Genomic DNA, 24,277 nt, shown 5'->3' with positions numbered 1-24,277 from the left:
ACTTTTTCCACTTAAGGCTGGTACTCTACCACTTGAGCCACATCTCTACTTCCAGCCTGCTGGGCAGTTAATTGGAGATAAGTCTTTTGAATTTGTCAGCCAGAGTGGCTTCAAACCTCAATCCTTAGACCTAAATCTCCTTAGTACATAGGGTTATAGCCATGACCAACACTCAATTTTCAAATTCTTTCAACTTTTAACTGGCATATAATTTACACAGGATACACACCATTTTACTATATAAGGCTTCCAATTAAGAACTGGTCACCAGTGGGGTGAGAGCACCAGGGAAAATTGTCTACCTACTGAGGAGGAAAGACAAGAGAAGACTGTGTCTTTTATGATGTAGTTTAGCCACTCACTATATTGATTCTGGATCCATTTACCTCCAGAGAATTAGATAGTTCTGGTTTTTTTAAACCAAAGAAGGGAGGGAATGAATTAAGTAGGAAGGGAAGGAAACTAGTTAAAAAGTTTTATACAGGATTCATGAAGAAACCTAACAAAACAAAAAAACCACAGCCCCACCCCAGAACAAAAACAGTTAAAAATCCAAGTCTTTTAAAGATATAAAGATATTTGTATGAATAGTAAGCTTTGAAGATACACAAGGCTTAAACATGGAAACATTTGGTTGTCTGTAGTCTTCAACAACTTCACAAAGTACTCAAAAATTCTTTGACCTAAGGAAAATAAAAAATAATAATAATTATACATTTCTTGACCAACTCTATCACAATACCATAGCATTTACTTTACAAAGAAATACTGTTAGATACTACTAGTGCTAAGAGCTGAATGACCTAATATGTCATTATAGGGGTTACATAATTTATATCTAAGATTGACGCAATTCTAAAGAGCTTTGCCACTAGTTTTGTAACTTCTTTTTAAAAATACCATTGACTAGAAATATGTGCTGCTTTGATACTGATAATAGCTATAATAGTTTAAACAACTTTAAAGTTCAGTTGTTTATTAGACTGTAATGTTTCAGAAGCACCAATTTCCAATCAAGACAGGTACAGTCTACATTGTTAACAGGGATGAAAGGGGTTTACATAAATTCTGAATGAACCCAGCAAACATACTGACACCACAATCCAAGATTCCCAATTCTCTATATATTCTAGACTACACAAAATTCTGAAAAGACAGATTTACTGCCTTGTTAAATATACCTTAAAAAAAAGAAAGCTAACTGTAGCACTATTAATAAAAGTAAAACCAAGTATGTGAAATGACTTAGGTCAAAGAAGCTTTAGATAAAATTTAAAAGTGGTTTTACAGATTGAATTATACTGAAGGCTTGCTGTTGGTACACTATTTCATTTAATAGTATCTTAAGTGAATACTGATCTATAGGCTTAACATCATTAATAGGAAGAATAATATAGAAGAATATAGAAGAATAATCTGAATTTCAGATACACTTTTCTCTATAAGCTGAATAAAACAACCAGATGCTATAATGATATTGAGATATTGAGACTTCGAAAATTTCTGAGGTAGCCGAGCGCTGGTGGCTCACGACTGTAACCCTAGCTACTCAGGAGGCTGAGATCGAAGGATTGTGGTTCAAAGCCACCCCGGGCAGGAAAGTCTGTGAGACTCTTATCTCCAATTAACCACCAGAAAACCAGAAGTGGTACAGTGCTTGCCTTGAGCTTTAGAACTGAGGGATAGCGCCCTGGCCCAAAGTTCAAAGCCCCACAACTGACAAAAACAAAACAAAACAAAAAAACCTCTGAGATATATCCATTACAAATATCAAGTCCCTATAATATTAAAGAGCAGATACATTATGAAAGGAAGAAAAAATACACAGATTCCTCTCAAAACTAAAAAGCAAATAACTATGATTTTTCAGACTTTAGAACACTAATTAATGTGGGCTGAAAGGTATTTGTTCTACAATTCTCACTACTACTGCCTCAAATGTTTTATCCATAGATTTTTTTCTCCCTTTCTTCTATCCCTTTATCAGTATGGCACCTTCATTTAGAATGTAATCAATTCCCAGTTATCTGAAGGTTACATTAGCTCAATTAAGAGACTGCCTCAGTAACTAGGAAATGCCAATTCATATGTGACATAACACCAAACAAAACTCAGTTAAATTTTTTTCTCTTTTTTTGTTGGTTGTGGGGCTTTAACTCTGGGCCTGCATGCTGTTCCGGAGCTCTTTAGCTCAAGTCTAGCTCTCTACTACTTGAGCTAAGCGTCACTTCCGGTTTTCTGGTGGTTAACTGGAGATAAGAGTCTCACAGACTTTCTTGCCCAGCCTAGCTTTGAACTGTGATCCTCATATCTCAGCCTCCTGAGTAGCTAGGATTACAGGTATGAGCTACTGGCACCTGGCTAAAATTTCTTAATCTCAAGACTTCAGCTAACTGGATAAGATTGAGAAATATATCCTACAAACTCCAGTATCACACACACAAAAAACCCCACCCTAAATATTGGTGATATGGGGAAGAGGGAGAAAAAAGAACTATGCAGACTAGAAGGCAGTAAGAATGTATTGGGACTGGGAAGATGGCTCAGTGGTAGAATGCTTGCCTTGCATGACTCTGAGGCCCTGGGTCCGATTCCTCAGCACCACATAAGCAAAAAGAAAAAAGTGGGAAATGGAGCTGTGGCTCAAGTGGTAGAGCACTAGCCTTAAGCTGAAGAGCTGAGGGACAGCGCCCAGGCCCAGAGTTCAGGCCCCATGACCGGACACCCCCCCCCCAAAAAAAAAAAGAAAAGAAAGAATGTATTACTGTAATTACCCTGTTACCAAGAAAATAATAGAGAATGAACAAGATTCTTTTAGCTCAAGTCATAAAGCTAAAATTTAAGCTCAGGATTGGACAGTAAACAAAGTCCTCTTCAGCTTTTAACTGTCTCTTAATATAATATTATGTGTATAATTTTTTTTTTTTTTGGTCAGTCATGGAGCCTGAACTGTGGGCCTGGGAGCTGTTCTAAGCCCTTCAGCTCAAGGCCAGAGCTCTACCATTGAGTCACAGTGCCACGTCTGGTTTTCTGGTGGTTTATTGGAGATAAGAGTCTCCCAGACTTTCCTGCCCAGGCTGGCTTTGAACCATGATCCTCAGCTCTCAGCCTCCTGCATAGCTAGGATTACAGGTGTGAGCCATCAATGCATGGCATGTGTGTTTTTATGGCTAGAACATTTCCTCACAAGATAGTATACTTTTTGACAAGACAAAGTAAGTATTAGATTGTCTAAATCTACCTTTTCAACCAGACTTTCATGCTTGTCTTTAAAATCTTCATTAACATCCAATGTTAAGATAGGCACCTCTTGGAGATAATCAAAGTTGGTTCTGTTTTAAAAGATTTTTTTAAAAAAATAATCAGAAAAACATTAAGTAAAAGCAAAACATTAAAAATTCATTCTTAAGTCATTTGAAAATCAAGAATGTTGCCATTATACACCAGACATCCTTCAAGTAATACAGCAGGTAGTCCATTCTTTTACAAGTAGATTTACTCGACATAAATAAAAGTTTCAGGTACAGAATATATAAAACCTTTTTGATTCTCCTCACAAACAAAAAAGAAGAAAGTCTTACTTCAATGTTCTATGCAGGAGCCAGCTTTCATGTTTATAGTGAAGTTTTTCCAAATATTCAAGAGGAATGCCTTGCTCTTCATTTCTTCCTCGTAAATATATTCTATTCAAGCATTTCTTAAAGAATCAAAAAGAAAAAAGGAAGTCAAGGAACAATTATTATTACCTTTCATTACAATTTTCTTTTCTAGTTACACTAGCCAAAATCTCTATTTGATCCTTCTACAAAGTTGAAATGGTTTATTTGATCCTTCTATGTGCTTTTCCAATGATGTGGCAGCTCTAAACTAAGCCGTACTTTCCAAGTAAATCCAAGTAAGTTTTTAAACATAAAATATAATAATCAATGTAAATTTGGTTTAAAAGAAAGGAGGAGGACTGATGGCTCAATGGTAGAGTGCTTGCCTTGCATGCATGAGGCCCTCAGTTCCATTCCTCAGCACCATATAAGCAGAAAAAAAAAGCCGGAATGGCACTGTGGCTCAAGTGATAGAGTACTAACCTTGAGCTGAAGAGCTGAGGGACAGTAGGCCCAGAGTTCAAGCCAAATGACTGACAAAAAATAAAAGTAAAAATACATAATAAAAGAAAGGAGGATTTCATTAAACACCTATTTTAAAAGTTCAGAACAGGAGCTGGGAAGGTGGCTCAGTGGTAGAGCGCTTGCCTTGCATGCATGAGGCCCTGGGTTCGATTCCTCAGTACCACATAAGCAAAAAGAAAAAAGCTGGAAGTGGCCCTGTGGCTCAAGTGGTAAAGCGCTAACCTTGAGCTGAAGAGCTTAGGGACAGCGCCCAGGCCCAGAGTTCGGGCCCCATGACCAGATCCAAAAAAAATAAAATAAATAAAAAGTTCAAAACAGACCTAAAGGCACAGCTGAACAAGAATGCCTGCCTAGCAAGCATGAAACTGAGTTCAAGCCCCAGTATCATCAAACACAATAAAGTTAAAGGAATGATAAAAGTATGCCCATCTATCAATTCTGCTTTGTTGTTAACCTAACGATTATAAAATATCACTGTAGGGGGGGTGGGGGGGGGAGGGGTGGGGGGGGATGGGAAGGGGAAACAAAGGAGGAGACTACAATGCTTGATAAGAAATGTACTCATTATCTTGTCCCTGTAATTGTAACCTCTCTGTACAGTATTTTCACAATAAAAAACAAAAGAATAAGATTATGCACAGAATTTGGATGGATCTAGAACAAATCATGTTAAGTGAGGTAAACCAAGCTTAGAGAGATAATGGTGCATGTTTTCTCTTATATGTGGAAGTTAGATCTAAAATACAACTGGAAGTGATCATTATACAGGGCTCTAGGCATTGTATACACAATCGACTAAAGGAAGATATTCTTCAGGGAGAAACCCAGAATAGTGTAACTACTCTTGATCATCTAGAATACTATTTATCAAAATGAATTCCAGGAAATGGAAACATGGTAAGTTCTTTTTTGTTGTTGCTACTGTTGGTGTTGCTTTTTAGATTGGTTTTTGTTTTTTTGTTTTTTTTTTGCTTTTTGGGGTCCAGTCATGGGGCCTGAACGCTGGGCCTGGGTGCTGTCCCTCAGCTCTTCAGCTCAAGGCTAGCACTCTACCACTTGAGCCACAGCGCCACTTCCGGCTTTTTTCTTTTTGCTTATGTGGTGCTGAGGAATCGAACCCAGGGCCTCAGGAATGCAAGGCAAGCGCTCTACCACTGAGCCACCTTCCCAGCCCCTTGTTTGTTTTTTTTATCTTTTTAGGAAAGGCAAAAGGAAATGGAGGAAGGGTGAACAAATGCAACGGTGGTATTCAGTGTATACTATGTGGAAAATGAACTATGCAACTTGTGGGCAAGGACAGGAGGGGGAAACTGAGAGAAAGTGAAGGAAGGGGTGACACTGTCCAAGAAGAATTGTAGTTATTACCTGACTTATGGAATTGTAATCCCTCTGTACAATACCTTAATAGTAACAATGAAATTGCATTTTTTTTTTTAAAGAGCAACTTGATGTAAAACATTTGGGCTTCTAGTTTGCTGAGAAAAAAAGATGGAGGATGGGAGGATGGAGTTGAAATTATGCTACATACCACTGAAAAGATCTGAGTAATCCTTAAATTTTAAATGGAACAAACAAATATTTATTGGGTCTCACCTCTGGAGTAGCTCGAAGATAAATGATTCCATCCAATTCAAGGCTTTGGCCAAATTGATTATTCATCCAGTCATGCCAGTCTTGATAAATTGTCCATTCTGTTTCATTCATGCAGTCAGATTCATACAAATTAGATGCAAAAATATACCTGAAAGAGAATCTCCATCAATGCATATATCACTTCAATAAAAAACAAAAAGAGGGCTGGGAAGGTGGCTCAGTGGTAGAGTGCTTGCTTCACCTGCATGAGGCTCTGGATTCTATTCCTCAGTACCACATAAGCAGAAAAAGCCAGAAATGGCACTGTGGCTCAAGTGGTAGAGCATTAGCCTTGAGCTGAAGAAGTGAGGGACAGCGCCCAGGCCCAGAGTTCAGGCCCCATGACCGACAAAAAAAAAAAACCACAAAGAGAAAGACAGTGTCTATAAACAAACAAAAAAGAATCTCTACAACTATAGGAGATTATTTTGTTGGCCAAAGGTATAAAGAACTCTTGGAAGTCTCTAAGGTCCCCAAAGTTCTGTCAGATTTCTTGATATACTGCTATATTTAAACCAAAAAATATACTATAACAAATTAAAGCAAAAACATAAATGAAAATGTAGCTATCTTCCATTAAATCAGACATTAGAGATCTACAGAAACATAAGCAATATTATTTTAATTTTTGTCAGAAATAGGAAATGTCAGAAGTATGAAATGTTAATGAGTTTGCTCTTTGCAATTTTATTTGCTAACTTTAAACAAACATTTTTATTTCTCAATCTTAATTCTGAATGTAGTATCTAATGTAAATATCAATGCAACATAGTTTTTTGACTCCTCAACAACAAAAAAGGGGACCTGGGAGCCAAACATTTCAGAACCTTTCTCAATTCTGAGGTCAAAAGAATTATAGTTATATAGGGAAATTCTAAGGCCCCCTTTCAAATTTTTAATTTTTATCTCCTTGCTATAGTTAAGAGTTCTCTGGAACATAGGTATAATCAGGCAGATGAGAAATCCCAAGAGGATTAAAAGGGTTTTTTTTTTTAAAAAGCTTTTTTAAAGAAATAAAAAAAAGCGCTGTACAAATCTGAATGGTCACCTTACTCCCTAGAATTTTCATAGAAACTAAGCATTATAAATGCTAGACATTCTCAACGTCATCAGTACCAGAATAATGAGAATTATTAAATCATTTGTTTTTGTTGTTGATATAAGTCATGGGGCTTGAACTCTGGGCTTGGGCGCTGTCCCTCAGCTCTTCGCTTGAGCCACAGCGCCACTTCCAGTTTTCCGAGTGGTTTATTGGAGATAAAGAGTCTCACAGTCTTCCCTGCCTGAGTTGGCTTTGAATCATGATCCTCAGGTCTCAGCTTCCTAAGAGTAGCAACTATTACAGGCATGAGCCACTAGCGCCTGGCTAGTAAATCATTTTCTATCTCACATTTCCAACTGAACTCCTGATTCATAGGAAATGGAAAAAAATGTCTAGTTCTGAGTCAAGACTGAATGGCCAAGTTTAAGACATTTACATACCTGTCACTATATACAGATCGTTCGAAAAATAACACAGGTTTCTCTGCATTTTTAAGCTTGCCATGTAGAGAGGCAAGCTGAGCTCGTATCCGACTGAGACAGGCATATGATTGGAAGGTAAAAGACCACCGTTCAGGCTTCTCATACATCATCTGAAGAACATTCCCACCACTTTTCTGAGATGTTGTCAGTTCCTATTTTAAATTTGCAACAAGAAAAAAAGTTAATGACCAATAGGGCTATTTTAATTATTTTAAAGGTTCAAATGAAGTTATGTAAATATATGATTCATTAGCCAAATGAAAAAATACTATATCCTCATTTCCCCTACTCTTTCCCAGTATTGAGTTACCAGAGGCTTGAAAGATCTTCCTCGCAAGAGGGCACATACAATCTGTAGAAATTACTTGTCCAAAATTAACTTGTTAAAATTTGGGGCTGAGAGTGTGGGTAAAGTGGTATGGTGCTTACATGGCAAGTGTGAGATTCTGAGTTCAAGCCCCAGTCCCATCAAAAATAAATAAGTGAACTGAATTGTCATCCTAATAAATATTTAGATTTATAGCTTTTTTTTCTTTTTAATAGAGAAAAACAAGCCACCCTGTGCTAATATTCCTTGGGATGAAAATCAGCTACAGCCAACTCATACATTTCTCCATCAAGAAGGATATAAGCTCTCCTATTTATCAGCCTCCACTATTCCCAGATGATTCTTTAACAGACTTAGTTCACAGAAGGGACTTGATTTTCAATGTGGTTGAGTACTGGTGAGCCAACTGTAAGCTGAAAATGCAGTGCCTATACCCAACATCTCAAATACCACAGTACACATTAGAGGACAAGTTGTGTCATGGTCATGTAGTTAGCTGGGAGCTATGACTCACTGCTGTAGTATAAGAGTATATCATACCATATTTCCCTAGCTTGTGACAAGTGCAAAACTAAAGTACATCTTTTACTGAATTTGTGTCACTTCTGAACCATCATAAAGTTGAAAAACCAGAACTGAACTATCAGAAGTTGGAGTAAATGGAGGACTATTTTACTTAGATTCCAGGCCCCTTTAAATACTAGCGTTTGTATTTTTATATTATTTTATATTGTATTTTATATTACAAAACAAATCTAAAATTTTTACCTTTAAATAATCACATTTTTATAACCCATATTTTAGTGTTGAGGGGAAAAAAGGAAAACCTATATAAAAAATAGGTAAAAATTTTGTAACCTTACAACTGAATTGCAAATAGCACCTAGAACTCATGAATTATTTTTTTCTCTAAAAGTTTTCCCAGCTTTGTCCACAAAAAGGTCTATCATCAATGATAAACCCCGTAAAAATAAGCAAAAATAGCATCTAGATTATGATCTCTATCATTCATTTCCCACTGACCAGATTCCAGGTCTGGAAAAGGAAATGTTCAAGATGAGTTCCAGTAAGCAAGGAAACTATCAAAGACTACTGGGTGAAAGGCAAAGGAGCCAACAGACACAGGTTAAAAAAGGACTGTTTGAACACACAAACCAAATGGCAGGTAAAAATGAGTTCATACTTTAAAAACTTAGGGGCTGGGAAGGTGGCTTAGTGGTACAGTGTCTGCCTAGCATGCATGAAACCCTGGGTTCAATTCCTCCGTACCTCATAAACAGAAAAGGCCAGAAGTGAAGCTGTGGATCAAGTGGTAGAGCTCTAGCCTTGAGCAGAAGAAGCCCTAGGACTGGCAATACACACAAAACACACACACACACACACACACACACACACACACACACACACAACCACTTAGCACTCTACTACCTGAGCCACAAGCACTCTACCACTGAGCCACCTTCCCAGCCCCAAATTTTCTTTTTTCATCAGATTTTTTTTTCTAACTTTATTGTAAAGGTGATGTACAAAGGGGTTAGTTACATAAGTAAGGTAATGAGTACATTTCTTGTTGAACACTTACCCCCTCCCTTGTTTTTCTCCCACCTTCCCTCCCCGCCCTGACTCCTTCCCCCAGGTGTAAAGTTCATTTTTAACAGTGTTTTGTGAATATCGCTGTTTTTTGTCTCACCATTTCATTATTCTCCTTCTCTTTCCAAAATCAGATAAACATATATACTAGACACAGGGTACAAAAATCAAAAACAGTGATAATGGAATAAACCAAAAGGGGAGGGGGAAACGAAAGAAAAAAGAAATAACTTCACACAGTACATTAAAAACAAAAAATAAAAACAAAAAACCTCGTCTCCATATCTTGGAGTTTATTTCTATTAGCATTATTTTATATGGTCGTATGTACATAGTTTTTGAGCTAATGTGATCCTCTGCTAGTACTCTCCTACACATGTACTAATTACTACAAATGAGGGAAAACATGGACCTGTTTCTTTGGGCCTGTCTTACTTCACTTAATATGACTTTTTCCAAGTCTTTCCATTTCCTTAGAATGGGATGATGTCATTTTTTCTGATGGAAGCACAGCATTCCAATGTATACATATATCACATTTTCTTGATCCATTCATCTACTGAGGGGTATCTGGGTTGGTTCCGTATCTTAGCTATGGTAAATAATGCTGCTCCTTTGGCCATGTGGTCTCCACCATGCACAGTGGGGCAGCAGTTAGGTAAAACAATACTTTTCTTCCTGCCTGAAAAAAAAAAATGCCGCAATGAACATAGTTGTGCTGGTACTTTGGTGTGGCCATGTTTGTGTTCATTTGGGCAAATGCTCAGGAGTGGGATTGCTAGATCATAGGTAGACTATGTTGAGTCTTTTGAGCAACCTCCATACTGCTTTCCAGAGTGGTTGCTCAGTTTACATTCCCACCAACAGTGTACAGAGTTGCCTTTGGGTCACAACCCTGCTAGCATCTACTATTATTCATTTTTTTGATAATGGCCATTCTAACAGAATCTCAATGTGGTTTTGATTTGCATTTCTTTTATGTTGAACATTTCTTCATGTGTCTAATGGCCATTCTTATTTCTTCTCCAGTGAAGTCTCTTTTTAATTCTTTAGCCCACTTATTAATGGTGTTTCTTATAGGATTTTTTATTGGGGGATTTAATTTTTTGAGCTCTAGGTATATATACTTTTTTTCTTTGGGGGAGGGGGGGTCCAGTCATGGGCCTGAACTCTGGGCCTGGACACTGTCTCTCAGCTCTTCAGCTCAAGGCTAGTGCTCTACCATTTGAGCCATAGCACCACTTCCGGCTTTTTTTTTCTGCTCATGTGGTGCTGAGGAATCGAACCCAGGGCCTCATGCATGCAAGGCAAGCACTCTACCACTGAGCCACCTTCCCAGCCCTAGGCATATTTTTTTAAATGAGTCCTTTACCTGTTGTATAGCTAGTGAAGATCTCCCAATCTGTGGGCTTTCTATTTCTCTTACTAGCTATGTCCTTTGCCATTTATCCAGCCTTCTTTGATTTGTTGTGTTTCTGGATATTTAGGAAGTTTCAATTTGTACCAAGGAGCCCTAGCATATCCCCTATCCCTTTTTGTGGTTAATTGGAGACAAAAATCTAAAGGACTTCCCTGCCTGAACTGGCTTTGAATTGTGATCTTCAGGTCTCAGCCTCCCGAGTGGCTAAGATGACAGGTGTGGGCCACCAGTACTTGAATTATTAGCCACATTTTTTTAAAGTTTTTATTAATGTGTTGTTTTGTGTGTGTGTGCCTGGGCATTGTCTCTGAACTTCTTTTGCTTAAGGTTAGTGCTCTACCACTTGACCCACAGCTCCAAATGCTGGTTTCCAGTTAAAGTCTGAATTCCCACTTAATGTCCATTAAAACAGATGCTAAATTTGTATTGTTACAAAGACCACAGCATCAGGCCTTATGCTAGGTGAAATAAATATAAAAACAAATACTATATGATTCCACTTCTCTGGTGTATCTAAAATCAGATTCATAGATAAAGAAAGTGGAATGACGTTTACCAACATCTAAGGAGGGAGTAGGCAATGGGAGTTGTTTAATTGGTATAGAGTTTAGTTTTAAAAGTTACTAAAGGTATTGGAAGTTTGTTCTACAACAACGTAAGCATACTTAATGCTAATAGGCCACATACTTAAAATGGGTAAGATGGCAAATTTTACACACTGTAATTATGTTTTTAAAAAAATAAAAAAGCCTGGTCTGGGAAGGTAGCTCAGTGGTAGAGTGCTTGCCTTGCATGCATGAGGCCCTGGGTTCGATTCCTCAGCACCACATAAGCAGAAAAAGTCAGAAGTGGCACTGTGGCCCAAGTGGTAGAGCACTAGCTTTGAGCTGAAGAGCTGAGGGACAGTGCCCTGGACCAGAGTTCAGGCCCCACAACTGGCAAAAAAAAATAAAAATAAAAACAAATAAAAAATAAAAAAGCCAATATCTAGTATATGTATGAGTCAAGCAGAAAAGGTCAGATAAGGTGATGTTAGGAAAATGAACCCTTAGATATGTATTTAAATGTTTTTTTTTTTGCTTTCATGCCTTTGTTTCTAATGCATTTATAAGATTATTTTTTTGTTGCTTTGTATGTCCCTCCCCCACAGTGTAACCCCTGCTTTCACTGTATTTGATGTCGGTATAATTTGTGGAGGGGAAGGGGAAAAACAAGTCGTTTAAATAAGGATACAGGTGGACCCGTTGCAACAATGAGAAGTACAAGTTGTCATGTCGAAAACAAACTTTACAACTTTGGTGGTGGGGAGAGCGGGGGGGGGGGGGGGGGGGGGGGGGGGGGGGGGGATGTGAAGGGTAAACAAAGGAGGAGGCTACAATGCTTGATAAGAAATGTGCTCATTTTCTTGCCCATGTAATTGTAACCCCTCTTTTTTAAATTTTTAAAAAATTTAAAAAAATAAAAAAGCCAGGCACTGGTGGTGGCTTATGCCTGTAATTCTAACTACTCAGGAGGCTGTCTGAGGACTGTGGTTCAAAGCTAGCCCACAAAGGGAAATCCATGAGTCTCTTATCTCTTAGCCACCAAAAAAAAAAAAAAAAGCCAGAAGCAAAGGTGTGACTCAAGCAGAACACTAGCCTCAAGCAAAAAAGCTCAGAGATAGGACCCACGCTCTGAGTTCAAGCCCAAAGACCAGCACCAAAAAAAAAAAAAAAAAAAAAGTACATTGAGTTTACCAAAAAACATAATTCTGACTCATCATCTAATTATAAAAATAGTGTTACTTCTAAAAATGGATACACAAATTAAAACTGAAGCAAAATTTTGTAATAGAATTTTACAGGTATAATACAAAGAACAGTTTGGCTGTGTTTATTCTTTTTAATCTGTACCTTTAGCTCAATAAATTTGGAGTTTGGAATTTATTTTAAGGAAATAACTTAGAATACAGACTTAACTAAAAAAAAAGTGTCAAGATGTCTATTATGTTGTTAGGCAAATAGTAGGTTATCATTCCATTAGGCATGTATATTAAGTAAACAACACTACACAGAAACGGTAAATTGGGCTACATTTGAAAACTCATTTACAGAATAGCCAATAAATACTTGAGGAAATGCTCGACATTCCTAGCTATAAAGAAAATGCAAATCAAAACAAAAAGCTGGTACTGGTGGCTCAGGCCTAAAATTCTAGCTACTTAGAAGGCTGAGATTTGAGGATTGATGTTCAAAGCCAGGCCAGGCAAGAAAGTCTTTGAGGCTTTTCTCCAATAAACCACCAGAAAACTGGAAGTGGTGCTATAGCTTAAGTGGTAGAGCACTTGCCTTGAGCTGAGGGACAGCGCTCAGGCCCAGAGTTCAAACTCTACAACCTATAAAAAGAAAAACAAACAACAACAACAACAACAAAACAAGGCCACATCTTATCAGTAAGATTGGCCAACATCAAAAATTTGAACAATAACAAGTGTTGGCAGGAAAAAGGAACCCCAGTGCATCATTGGTAGGAATGTAAACTAGTGCAACCACTCTGAGGGCAATTTGGGGATTCCTTAAACAACTAACCAGAGAACTTCCCAATGATCCAGCCATACTCTTGGGGCATCTCCCCAGAAGATTACAAGTCAGGATACAGCAAAAGCACTTGCACATCCATGTTCAATGTTGCACCATTCATAATAGGCAAGCTATCAAATCTGCCCAGATGCCCTACAATAGATGAGTGGATCAAGAAAATGTGGAATTTTATTCATACGTTAGCAATAAGATTATGTTATTTTCAGGGAAATGGACAGACCTAGAACAAATCATATTAAGTCAGGTAAGCCAAGCTGAGAGGCAAAAGGTGCATGTTCTCTCTCATATATAAAAGCAAGATATAAAATACAATTAAACCACTTATGTGGTACTCTATGCATTTACATACAAACTAACTAAAGGAGGGTATATGTAGGGGAGGAATTCAAAGGCATAACTCCTCTGGACATCTAAAGTACTATTTCAAAAAAAGTTCCAAGAAATGGAAATAAGGTTTTCTTCTTTGTTTTAGGGGTGGTAAAAGGGGGTACACACGAATGGAGGGAAGGATGAGCAAATGCAATCATTGTATTCAATATATACTATGTAAAAAAATGAACTACGGAACGCAATCATTGTATTCAATATATACTATGTAAAAAAATGAACTACGGAACTTGTGGGTAAGCATGGGAGGGCAAAAATGGTGAGAAAGCGAAGGAAGGGATGACATTATCTCTTTACTCATTAGAGCACTGTATTCATAACATGACTCTTGAAATTGTAACCCTTTTGTATAACTCCTTAAAAATAAAAGTAAAAATTAAAAAAAAATAGTAAGGTAAAAATCATTTATGGTACTTTTTTTGTTTTGTTTTTCTTGCAACTATGTATCCCCAGATGGCCTTAACATCCTCCTCTGGGATGGAATTACAGACTGAGCCCCCATACCCAACTCTACAACACATTTCTAACAACTTTTTCCCCCCAAAATTGTATTTTGTTGTTTAAAGTAGAATTTGTAGTTATGGATAAATTCCATCCCCTTCAGTAATCTCTTAACATTTTCTTAACTGCAAATAATGATATATTGCTTATAAATTTTTATATAAAAATATTAAAACTATATCCTTCACTAATATTAAACACATTAAATTATTACTTGAATATATGATGTGGCAGGATTACAGGTAATTTTTATTCTGTTCTAACTCATGCTAATTGTTGCTTTATGATATTTGATAGAAAGTAAAGATTATTGCTAAAAAATTTCTTTTCAAAAAGAGCCCAGGCATAGTGGTCCATACTTGTAATCCTAGCTACTTGGGAAGCAGAAACTGGGAGATTATGGTTTGAAGTCACCCTGGGCAAAAAAATTTGCAAGACTTCATCTCAACCAATAAAGAAAGCTGGGCACAATGGTAGGGCTACAAAGGAAGTACAAATTGGAAAATCAAGATCTAGTTTAACTTGAGCATAAATTCAAGACCACAGGTCAACAGGTGGAAATACGGCTTAAGTGGTAGAGTATCTGCCTAGTAATAAGAACCATGACACTAAATTCAAACCCAAAAAATGCAAAAACAAAGACAAAAAATATAGTACTAGTAGTAACATGTTAACTAGCAGTAACACTTGGTGTACCATATGAATGTCTTACAAATTAATTTTTAAAAAGAAAATAATACTACTCAGCATCCACCCAAAGAATTCAGCTCAAAAAATTTAAAAAAAGAGAAAAAAACTCTCCCTAATACCTGTCCATCTCAAAACTGAACTAAGTAAAGGTTTGGGCATAAATCACATAAATCATCAAATAATGCACATTATTAATTGAAATAAATCTTTAAAACAAAGGTTGATAATCTGAGTACCAAGTTTTAAAAATCATCTTTACTAGGGGAATAAAGTGGGATGGGAAAGGCAAGAATCTTATAAAATGCTGTGCTTCTTAATGGTAACACAATTGACAAAATTGCTGTTAAGACTATTGACAGTACAGAAACATTTCAGCCACTAGGTGGCAGGCTAAAAAAATAAACAGTAAAAAAAAATAAAGCTATGCAAGTGCACATTTAGTTACTGGTCAATGTTGGAACTGAAAAAGGTCCACTTCTCACTATTTGATAGTATTATAAGAAAGTGGAGATTTAGTGAGTAATTCACATAATACTCTAAGGAAGAGACTAGAGATGAGTTTGGAAATGCCTCTAGGATGAATCTTTTTTTGGGGGGGGGGGGGAGAGAGGGGGAGTGGTTGTAGTGCTAGGGAACAAACACAGGTCTTGAACATACTAGGTAAGAACTCTACCATAAAACACAACTTCTTGACTCTAGTGGAGGCCAAAGGGGAGGAAAAAAAGAAAGAAAATACTCCAAGTGTGGGAAAGCTACCCAGATACCTTGACCTTAACCTTATATAACCTTATCTCCAAAATATTTTTCTCCCCGTCTGAAACCCTTCCTGGGAGTACAGAAAACTACAACCCTAATATGCACACAAAATATATGAAATCTAGCCGGGCGCCAGTGGCTTACGCCTGTAATCCTAGCTACTCAGGAGGCTGAGATCTGAGGTTCAAAGCCAGCCCAGGCAGGAAACTTAATCTCGAAGAAACCACCAGAAAACCAGAAGTGGCACTGTAGCTCAAGTGGTAGAGTGCTATCCTTGAGCTGAAGAGCTGAGAGACAGTGCTCAGGCCCAGAGTTCAAGCCCCATGACCGCCAAAAAAAAAAAAAAAAATACACACACACACACACACACACACACACACACACACACACACACACACACGCACGCACGCACGCACGCGAAAGCTATCCTCCAAGTTTATAAGGATATCAGAGGTAACCAAACTGTAACATAACAGAGACATAACTGGGTTACAGTGAACTGCCTGATGTTAATAGTAATAATAGGATCATCTGTATGCTAATTGAAAAAGCCAGTTTGGTGATCAGACTCTATACATGGAAGAAACTGTCCCATCCAATGAACATGAAATACCAGATTCATGAAGCCACAAGTAAAATGAACAGAAATGCATCCGTGTGTCATAGTCTAATGATGAGTTATTCATACAATCTTACTAATCCCTCTAGATTCCATATAATCTTACTAATCCCTCTGAACTCTTAACTCCCAAGTATATAAGTACAATGTTTCCCAAACTCTGTTGTGCAGCATAATAAAAGTTTAATATACTCCCAACATTAAGTGATAGAGCAATGATATATTTTGTTGTTTGTTGCTGGTCCTGGCAGTTGAACTCAGGGCTTGGGTACTATTCTTGAACTATTTTTTGCACAATGCTAGTGCTCTACCACTTCAACCAGTTTCACTGCCAGCTCTTTGCTGGCCCATTAATGATAAAAGTCTTATGGCTTGTCTTGTCTGGGCTGGCTTTGAATCACGATTCTCAGATCTCAGCCTCCTGAGTAGCTTGGATTACAGGTGTAAGCCACTGCAGCCCAGCAATTTTTAACTAGGAGCCATCTCACATATTAGAGCTCTTATTTAAGATGTAATTAGAGAAAGATGAATAAAGTTTCCTAAAATAATGATAATATTTTATTCCTTCACCTGGATGATAGCTATCGAGATATTAGCTCTTTTAACTTTTAGCAGTGCTGGGGTCTGAACTCAAAAGTTTTATACTTGCAGGACAGGCACTTTATTATTTGAGCCACATCTCCACCCAAGATAATAGCTTTAAAACTTTTTCAAAGTTTAGGTATGTCCCACATTCTTTTCTATAGTTAGCAACTTTTAAAAATGTTCAAAGAAACAAATATATTTCTATCCTCCTTTATATTCTTAAAATAGTCTTTGCCCTTTTCTGAAAATCAGAAACATCAATTTATTAACAAAATGGAGTCCAAGTGGGAAGTCCCTTCAAGATTTACTTCTAGGGTTGGGAAGGTGGCTCAGTGGTAGAGCATGAGGCCCTGGGTTTGATTCCTCAGCACCACATAAGCAGAAAAAAAAAAAAAAAGCTGGAAGTGGCGCTGTGGCTCAAGTGGTAGAACACTAGCCTTGAGCTGAAGAGCTGAGGGACAGCACCCAAGCCCAGAGTTCAGACCCACGACCGGACCCGAAAAAAAAAAAAAAAAAAGATTTACTTCTAGACATTCTGATAATTGGGGCACCAGGCTTACAGTGAACTATGCTTAGTAAACAGGTGTTTGAGAAAATATTCTTAGTCATTCAAAACCATACATAAGAGCTGGGAATGTGGCTTAGTGGTAGAGTGCTTGCCTAGCATGCATGAAGTCCTGGGTTCTATTACTCAGTACTACATAAACAGAAAAGGCTGGAAGTGGTGCTGTGGCTGAAGTGGTAGAGTGCTAGCCTTGAAAAAAAGAAGCCCATGAGCAGGCCCTGAGTTCAAGCACCAGGACTGGCCAAAAAAAAAAAAATGTAAGAGCTGGGGTTTTAAGCAATAGAGCCACTGTGTTTGATCTCCAGTACCATAAAAACAAGCCCAAACCAGTATATACTCAGTCTACAAAGTATCTTATTGTGATTTCTCTTGCATATATGATTTACATTTTCAATAATCAATTATTCCCCAAATCCTCACATGAAGAGTTACACTTAAAAAAATATTTTTTCTATGTTCTGTCCATTTAAACAAAATTTCTATTTTTAAAGATTTCTTTTCTTTTTTCAATATCAAGTCTCAATTCTCTAGAAATAAAAATCTAAGAGATCACGCTAATACACATACAACCAAACGTTCTATTAAATTTAATCATTTTATTTATTTAATTCTCTTTTCCTTATTTGTAATGCAGTAAGGAAAAGTGCTAAATGTGTCCAGAGTAAAAGTGTGAAAAGTGTCCACAGTAAGTCTGAAAAAAATGTTAGTATAATACAAAGAAATATAAGGTAATTTTTTTTCCTTATAAAAAAGGCTGGAAAGGAAAACTAAACTCAGTTATTGGGTGGGATTTTTTTGGTTGTTTTCAAACAAATAATAAAAATCCATTCAAAAAATTAATTTCTAATTAGATTCTTCAAAACATTTTAACTTTTGTTACTCAGATGCAATAGAGAGTAAATCTTACATACACAGTTCAATTTTCTTCATGTAAGGACCACCCAGAGAAAGATACAAATGTAAAGATAGATTGGAAAGTTGTATTTGAAAAAAGCCAAGAGACTATATACATTACCTGTTCTCTAACCCAGAACACTTTTATTTTTCATACCTCAAACTCATCTTGGGTACTGTGAACATTGCACCACCTGGCCACAGGTTCAGGAACCACTTCCCAATCCTCGCAGACTTGCTTAAGGATATTCACAAATGTTGACTTCCCTGCAGCTGTCACGACAGGAAAGGTAAAATTGAGGAATGCAACTTGTCAGAAAGAAAAAAACAAAAAAACCAAATAGTAACCAGGTTCAGGTTTTACAAGATAATTAAAAACACCAAACTCAGTTTTCTAAACTTCCTCTGCATTTTTTTAAAATGAAAACTGAAAGGTGGCTGTCCCTGCCCACTTCTGTTGAACACATTTGTTTAGTCATTGAACAGAGGAACTTAATATCTGGTAAAACCGCAGGCAAGGTGTCATGAAAAACAACAAAAAAATTCGACTTCTTAAGATTCACTTTCGTTAGCCAAACAACTGCCAACTACTAATTATTATCAATTACTACCTACTTTTGAAGTAGTTAAGGCTATTTCTCTCTTAACTAGCTGCATGAATTTGAGCAGCTCCCAAGCCTCTGAACATAAAGTACTCTCCTCATAAAAATAGTTGTGATAACCAGTTAATTGTTATGAGCTGACAGTCTTTCCAAGCTCTTGCATCTCAAAAATTTCCTGAGTTCTTTTTTTTTCTATCTACAAAGATCAGTTCCTCTTCTATCTTATACCATGGTGGTACATGCCTATAATCCCAGCATTTGGGTTGGCTGAGGCAGTAAGATGGGGTAAGCAAGACTGGCTGGGCTACATAGTGAAACCTTGTCTTAAAAAACAATATATTAAGAAGAAGAAAGAAGGAAGAAGGGAGAAGGAAGAAGAAGAAGGAGGAGGAGGAGGAGGAAGGAGATGAAGGAAGAAGAGGAGGAGGAGGAGGAGGAGAAGGAGAAGGAGAAGAAGAAGAAACTAATTAGACTGGGCAGAAGAAGAAGGAGGAGGAGGAGGAAGGAGATGAAGGAAGAAGGAAGAAGAAAGGAGGAGTTGGAGGAGGAGGAGGAGGAGGAGGAGGAGGAGGAGGGGGAGGGGGAGGGGGAGAGGAGAGGGAGAGGAGAGGGAGAAGAAGGAGGAGGAGGAGGAGGAGGAGGAGGAGGAGAGGAGGAGGAGGAGGAGGAGGAGGAGGAGGAGAAGGAGGAGGAGGAGGAGGAGGAGGAGGAGGAAGAGAAGGAGGAGAAGGAGGAGGAGGAAGAAACTAATTAGACTGGGCACTGATAGTTCAAGCTGTTATCCTGGTTCAGGAAGCTGAGATCCTGAGAATTGCAGTTCAAAGCCAGGCAGGGTGGAAAAGCCTAAGAGATTCCATCTCCAACATAACCAGCAAACAGCAGAACAGGGGAGGTTGCTCTTGTGGTGGGATGTGAGGCAAGCGAGCAAACCAAGCAAGTACAATACTCTTAGTCCAAACAATATGAAAAGATAGCCAATGCTTAGTTTTAAAATAAGAAATAATATTACTATCTGAAACTAATTAACACTATGGTCAATAGAAACAATTCAGTTTTGCAAAGCACTTTCTACATGTCATGCTCTCTTCATTTGCTTTCATGACTCTGTTTTACAGGATTTTCATGGTAGGTAGAGAAATAGGGAAGGAGATAGGGAGAGGAGGAGGGGGAGGGAGAGAAGGCTGAGGGAAGAAAGTTTTAGTTTTGACATATGCAGGGGGTAATCAGGATATACTGTGCACACAGTAATTTTAAATTAGCCAAGAACATGTCGCGTTTCATAGTAAGGACAATCCTGACATAGTATCTAATAGGGTACAGCGATTCTAATGACCACCACACCCTTTCTATCTAGAGCCACCAAATGTGGTTATATTTGACATTGCTGCTCAGCAATATGTTCTTGTTCTCCCCTTGCCCAAGAACATATAATTTCAATTTATACACAAGCAAAGATATTTTTTGCCTTATGAAATGGAAAAAGGAGGGCAACAAAAGAACTTACCTTTGACTTGCAGAATAATATTCAACCTTCCAACATTATACAGGGCAAGAGAAAAGATCACACAGAACATAAAAAGGAGGTAAAGGAGTGGCACAAAAGGACAGAACAGAAGCAAAACCTTGCTACAAAAGCCCTTTTTGCCAGAAAACGGGAAAAACATTTAAGGATAAACTGTGTGGCAATCAGTTTGCTGTGGGAAAAGCACTGGTGCCTAAAATTTTGCATTCAAAGGGTGAAGTTAGGGTTTGTAGGGCACTTACAAAAATGATTTTCAATGATCAACAACCCCACTGAGCTACACTAAGAGAATATGTTAAGAAATAACAACCAAGCCGGGCGCTGGTGGCTCACGCCTGTAATCCTAGCTACTCAGGAGGCTGAGATCTGAGGATCGAATTTCAAAGCCAGCCTGGGCAGGAAAGTCCATGAGACTCTTATCTGCAATAAACCATTCAGAAAACCGGAAGTGGTGCTGTGGCTCCAGCGGTAGAGCACTGGCCTTGAGCTGGAGAGTGCAGGGACAGTGCTAAGCCCAGAGTTCCAGCCCCACGACCCACCAAAAAATAAAGTACAACCAAGGAACACATTAAAACAATGGCCAATAACGGTCTTAAACCACTTAAGGGTTAACACTTTAAACTTTCTTCTGATACTGACTAGTAGTAGTGTGACCATATTTCAAAAAATTTTAATTCATGTAGAATAACCACTGTGGTAATTCATAAATGAATATCTATTTCCTTAACTTCTGACAGGGAATGGGAGCTAGAAAATGTTATTTAATGAATTCATATTCTATGAAGGTGAAAGAGAACAAGAACCAAGGTGCTTTTTTTTTTTTTTGCACGTTTCAGGATTTGAACTCAACAGTCTATGGTCTCACTTGGCTAGTTTGCTCCACCACTTGAGCCATACCTCCAGCCTAGCTTTTTGTGGAGATGGAATGTCTCAGACTTTCTCCCCAGACTGGCTTTGAACCAAGGTTCTGATTCTCAGCCTCCTGAGAAGCTAGGCTTATAGGCAAGAGTCACTGGTACCTTGTTCATGTCAGTATTTTTTAAACTCATGGGAACTAATAAATTCCTAGTACTAAGCAGTTATTCTGATACTACTAGTCATTCTGAACAGATAAAGCCTCCACAAATGGAACGTGAAACTGTACTTTAGTAATATAAGACAAGAGAAAATTCATGAGTAGAAACCTAAAATGACCAAAATAGAGGAAATGTATAACAAGTCTTCTACACAGATTAACAATCTGTACATTGTTTATTTGGACCTGGTACTATAGTAAGGTGGAAAAGACTTGAACCATTAAAAAATAATGAGCAGCAACTGACAAAGTGATATAATAAGAAACACAAAATATAGTGATTACACACTCCCTCTGGCTAAATACCAATTGGTGTTATACAGAAATATAGGACTAATGTTACCAGACCTTCAGATTTTTCATTGGAAACCAACGACTTAGATGTTTATGTAAACATTTCAAAATGTTTTAATCCTCGTTTTCCCAAATCTGTGCACATCTTCATATTGTGCAAATGTATCAGTATGCAGCTCCTTTTAGAGTAAGTAACAAGAAAGTCAATGAGGGATTTTAAGCAGGGATAACAAATGAATTTACTTACAGAAAGATGTGTCTGAGAGTAGTTAAGAGAAAATGGAGGTTGAGTGACACATTAGGAAATTATTTCAGGTCCTGAGAATAAAGATGGCTGGAGGAAAGTTTGTAGGTATTGTATTTCCTGAATGGCTTGCAGAAGAAAAGGGACTAATACACAGTGGTATTTGATCTGTGGGGCTGTCCATCAAATTAACTCTCAAGATAGCTTTGTCTAACTACTTTCTCCTACTTTCTAACTACTTTTTACTTGTGGCCTTCTTTTTCAATTCAGAGGCTGTGAGGAGTTATGCTGATATCCTGATTGCTGACAGGAAAAGAGGGTTTGTTTCACTGAAAGGTGTCTGGAGCAATCTTTGAGAGTGTGCTCAGATTTCTTCTGTTCTTTTGAATGCTTAGAACCTCTGCTTGTCTTGTCTTTTTAAAAAAAAACTTTGCGGCAAGAATTAAAATATTTGCTGTATCAGATTGTCCCCAAAATAAAATTTCTATCAAAAACAGGAAGCATCCATCAGTGATGGGTTTCCAGTGTTAGGAAATATAGAAGAATCAGGAACAGACATTCATCTTGCAAATGATATGCATAATGTAGGTGAGCCCAATCAGGGTTAATAAAAATGCTAGTGATCTTTGAACCATGATTCAATGTTTACTTGGATATTTGGTAAGGTTGAGGGAGGGATACCCTAATTGAGACCATTAAGAGCTGCTTTCCCTGTGCTTAAATATTTACGGTAGTTTGATTAACAATCACTAAAAACTAAAGATAAACCCAAATGTCCACAAATGGTTGTGGTTCATCCAGGCAATGGAAGACTACTCACCAATTAAAAACAGCAAGCAACATGAGGTCTCTCAAAAGCATCGTGCTCAGTAAAAGAAATGTCACAAAAACCTAGATACTCTATGATTCTATTAATATGACATTCTGGCAAAGGTAATTTTTCAGGGATGAAGAAAATCAGGTCAGCAGTTCCCTTCTTGAAGGGAAGAAAGCTGTCTGTAAAGTACAAAGGCAGCTTGGGGAAATGTTCTCTAGATGTGGTAGGATAGCAATTAGTTCTATGAAATAACAATAACAATAACACCAACAGGAGGAGGAGGATGCGACTTAGGCCTAGTAACACTTCACAAAGATCCGGCGCCCTCGACAAGCCCCCGGCCCCAGAATATTCTGTTTACATTTCCAACAGTGCAGGGGTCCTTCGGGTTCCTCACAAAGGCCGGGGCGGCGGCGGGAAGGCAGCGCGGGGCAGCGCGGGGCGGCGGCGGGAAGGCAGCGCGGGGCGGCGCGGGGCGGCGGCGGGAAGGCAGCGCGGGGCAGCGCGGGGCGGCGGCGGGAAGGCAGCGCGGGGCAGCGCGGGGCGGCGGCGGGAAGGCAGCGCGGGGCGGCGCGGGGCGGCGGCGGGAAGGCAGCGCGGGGCGGCGGCGGGAAGGCAGCGCGGGGCCGCGGCGGGAAGGCAGCGCGGGGCGGCGCGGGGCAGGGCCGGGCCGGAAGCGGAGCTGCGGGAGCGTCCACTCCGCCGGGCTACAGGAACGCCCTCCCTCCGTGAGCACAGCAAGGAGATGGAGCCCGCAGGGGCTCCGGCCGCCGCCATGCCCTCTGCTTCGGGCCGGTCGCTCGCGGGAGCCCCTTACCGATGTTCCCTTCGATGGAGACTTTCTTGATGCGGGTGCCCTCCGAGCTGGCGGCGGGGGACGGGCAGAGCCTCTTGGGCGGAGTGGCCATGCCTCGTCCGGCGGCGGCCTCGGACGCGGCGGGCCGAGAGGACGGGAAGGCGGCCGCAGGTGCGCGCGCGGGCCTGGCTGCGGAGCTCGCCCGGGCCTGTCCTCGCAGCGCGCGCCGGCGGGCCCCGGGTTTGACTTTGGCGCGCGGAGGCCGCCTCCGAGTGGGACGGACCTGAGGCGCAGCCCCTCCCACCCCGCGCGCCCGCCCGCCCGCGCGCCCGCGCCCGCCCGCCCACGGCCCCTCCTCGGCCCCGCCGCCCGCTCCCGCCTCCCGCCGGGTCACGCGGGGCCAAGGCTGAGGCCGGAGGCGGGGCCTCGGGCGGGAGGTTCCGGAACCGGATGCAGACCCGGGGGAGCGCAGGGCCGTGGAGGGCGGGAGTTGGCCTGGTCTGGGAAGCTGGCGCTCAGGTGTGGCTGGTGGGGATGCGTAGAAGCGCGGGGCGGTCCAGAGTACAAGCCGACCTCGTCCGCTAGGAACGTCCACGGAGCGCCCCGCGGAAGCCCAGGAGATGCCTCGTTAGGAGCTGCGCGCCTGGAGCTGTTGTTTGGTTCCGAGGTGTGTTGGGGCCCCCATCATTAACCCGTGAGTGACCGGGTGCAGGCACGCGGTCGCTCCTGGCTC

The 24,277-nt window shown here is 39.7% G+C and overlaps 1 protein-coding gene across 2 annotated transcripts; it reads right to left on the bottom strand.

Moving 5' to 3' along the window:
* Window positions 1-62: 62 nt before the first annotated feature.
* On the bottom strand, window positions 63-23,749 carry Dck (deoxycytidine kinase). Of its 2 annotated transcripts, none has more exons than XM_042678208.1 (7): window positions 23,566-23,749; window positions 18,352-18,467; window positions 7,239-7,432; window positions 5,718-5,877; window positions 3,582-3,697; window positions 3,242-3,332; window positions 63-683 (listed from the first exon to the last, which is right to left on the bottom strand). In XM_042678208.1, exons 1-7 carry the CDS (start codon window positions 23,654-23,656, stop codon window positions 657-659), a joined length of 795 nt encoding a protein of 264 aa, XP_042534142.1. In that variant the 5' UTR covers window positions 23,657-23,749; the 3' UTR covers window positions 63-656. The 2 variants fall into 2 exon arrangements, with proteins under 2 accessions (XP_042534142.1, XP_042534143.1); XM_042678209.1 differs by having other exon boundaries at window positions 5,718-5,865; window positions 23,566-23,746.
* Between the last annotated feature and the right edge of the window lie 528 nt (window positions 23,750-24,277).

The sequence above is a fragment of the Dipodomys spectabilis genome, unplaced genomic scaffold, assembly GCF_019054845.1.
Source record: "Dipodomys spectabilis isolate Male_0828 unplaced genomic scaffold, ASM1905484v1 ptg000043l, whole genome shotgun sequence".
In the NCBI taxonomy this organism is placed as follows: domain Eukaryota; kingdom Metazoa; phylum Chordata; class Mammalia; order Rodentia; family Heteromyidae; genus Dipodomys; species Dipodomys spectabilis.
Note: the sequence above shows the minus strand (reverse complement) of the source record. Positions and strands in the feature narration are given on the sequence as shown.

What these genes read in the sequence shown, in the direction of transcription:
- Dck (XM_042678208.1), bottom strand. Translation starts at nt 23,656, where the DNA reads ATGGCCACTCCGCCCAAGAGGCTCTGCCCGTCCCCCGCCGCCAGCTCG. An exon ending in ATCTTCGAGCTACTCCAGAG is followed by an intron (nt 3,698 to 5,717) that starts GTGAGACCCAAT and finishes TGATTCTTTAAG; the next exon opens with AAATGCTTGAATAGAATATA. An exon ending in ATGAAAGTCTGGTTGAAAAG is followed by an intron (nt 684 to 3,241) that starts GTAGATTTAGAC and finishes TATTTTCCTTAG; the next exon opens with GTCAAAGAATTTTTGAGTAC.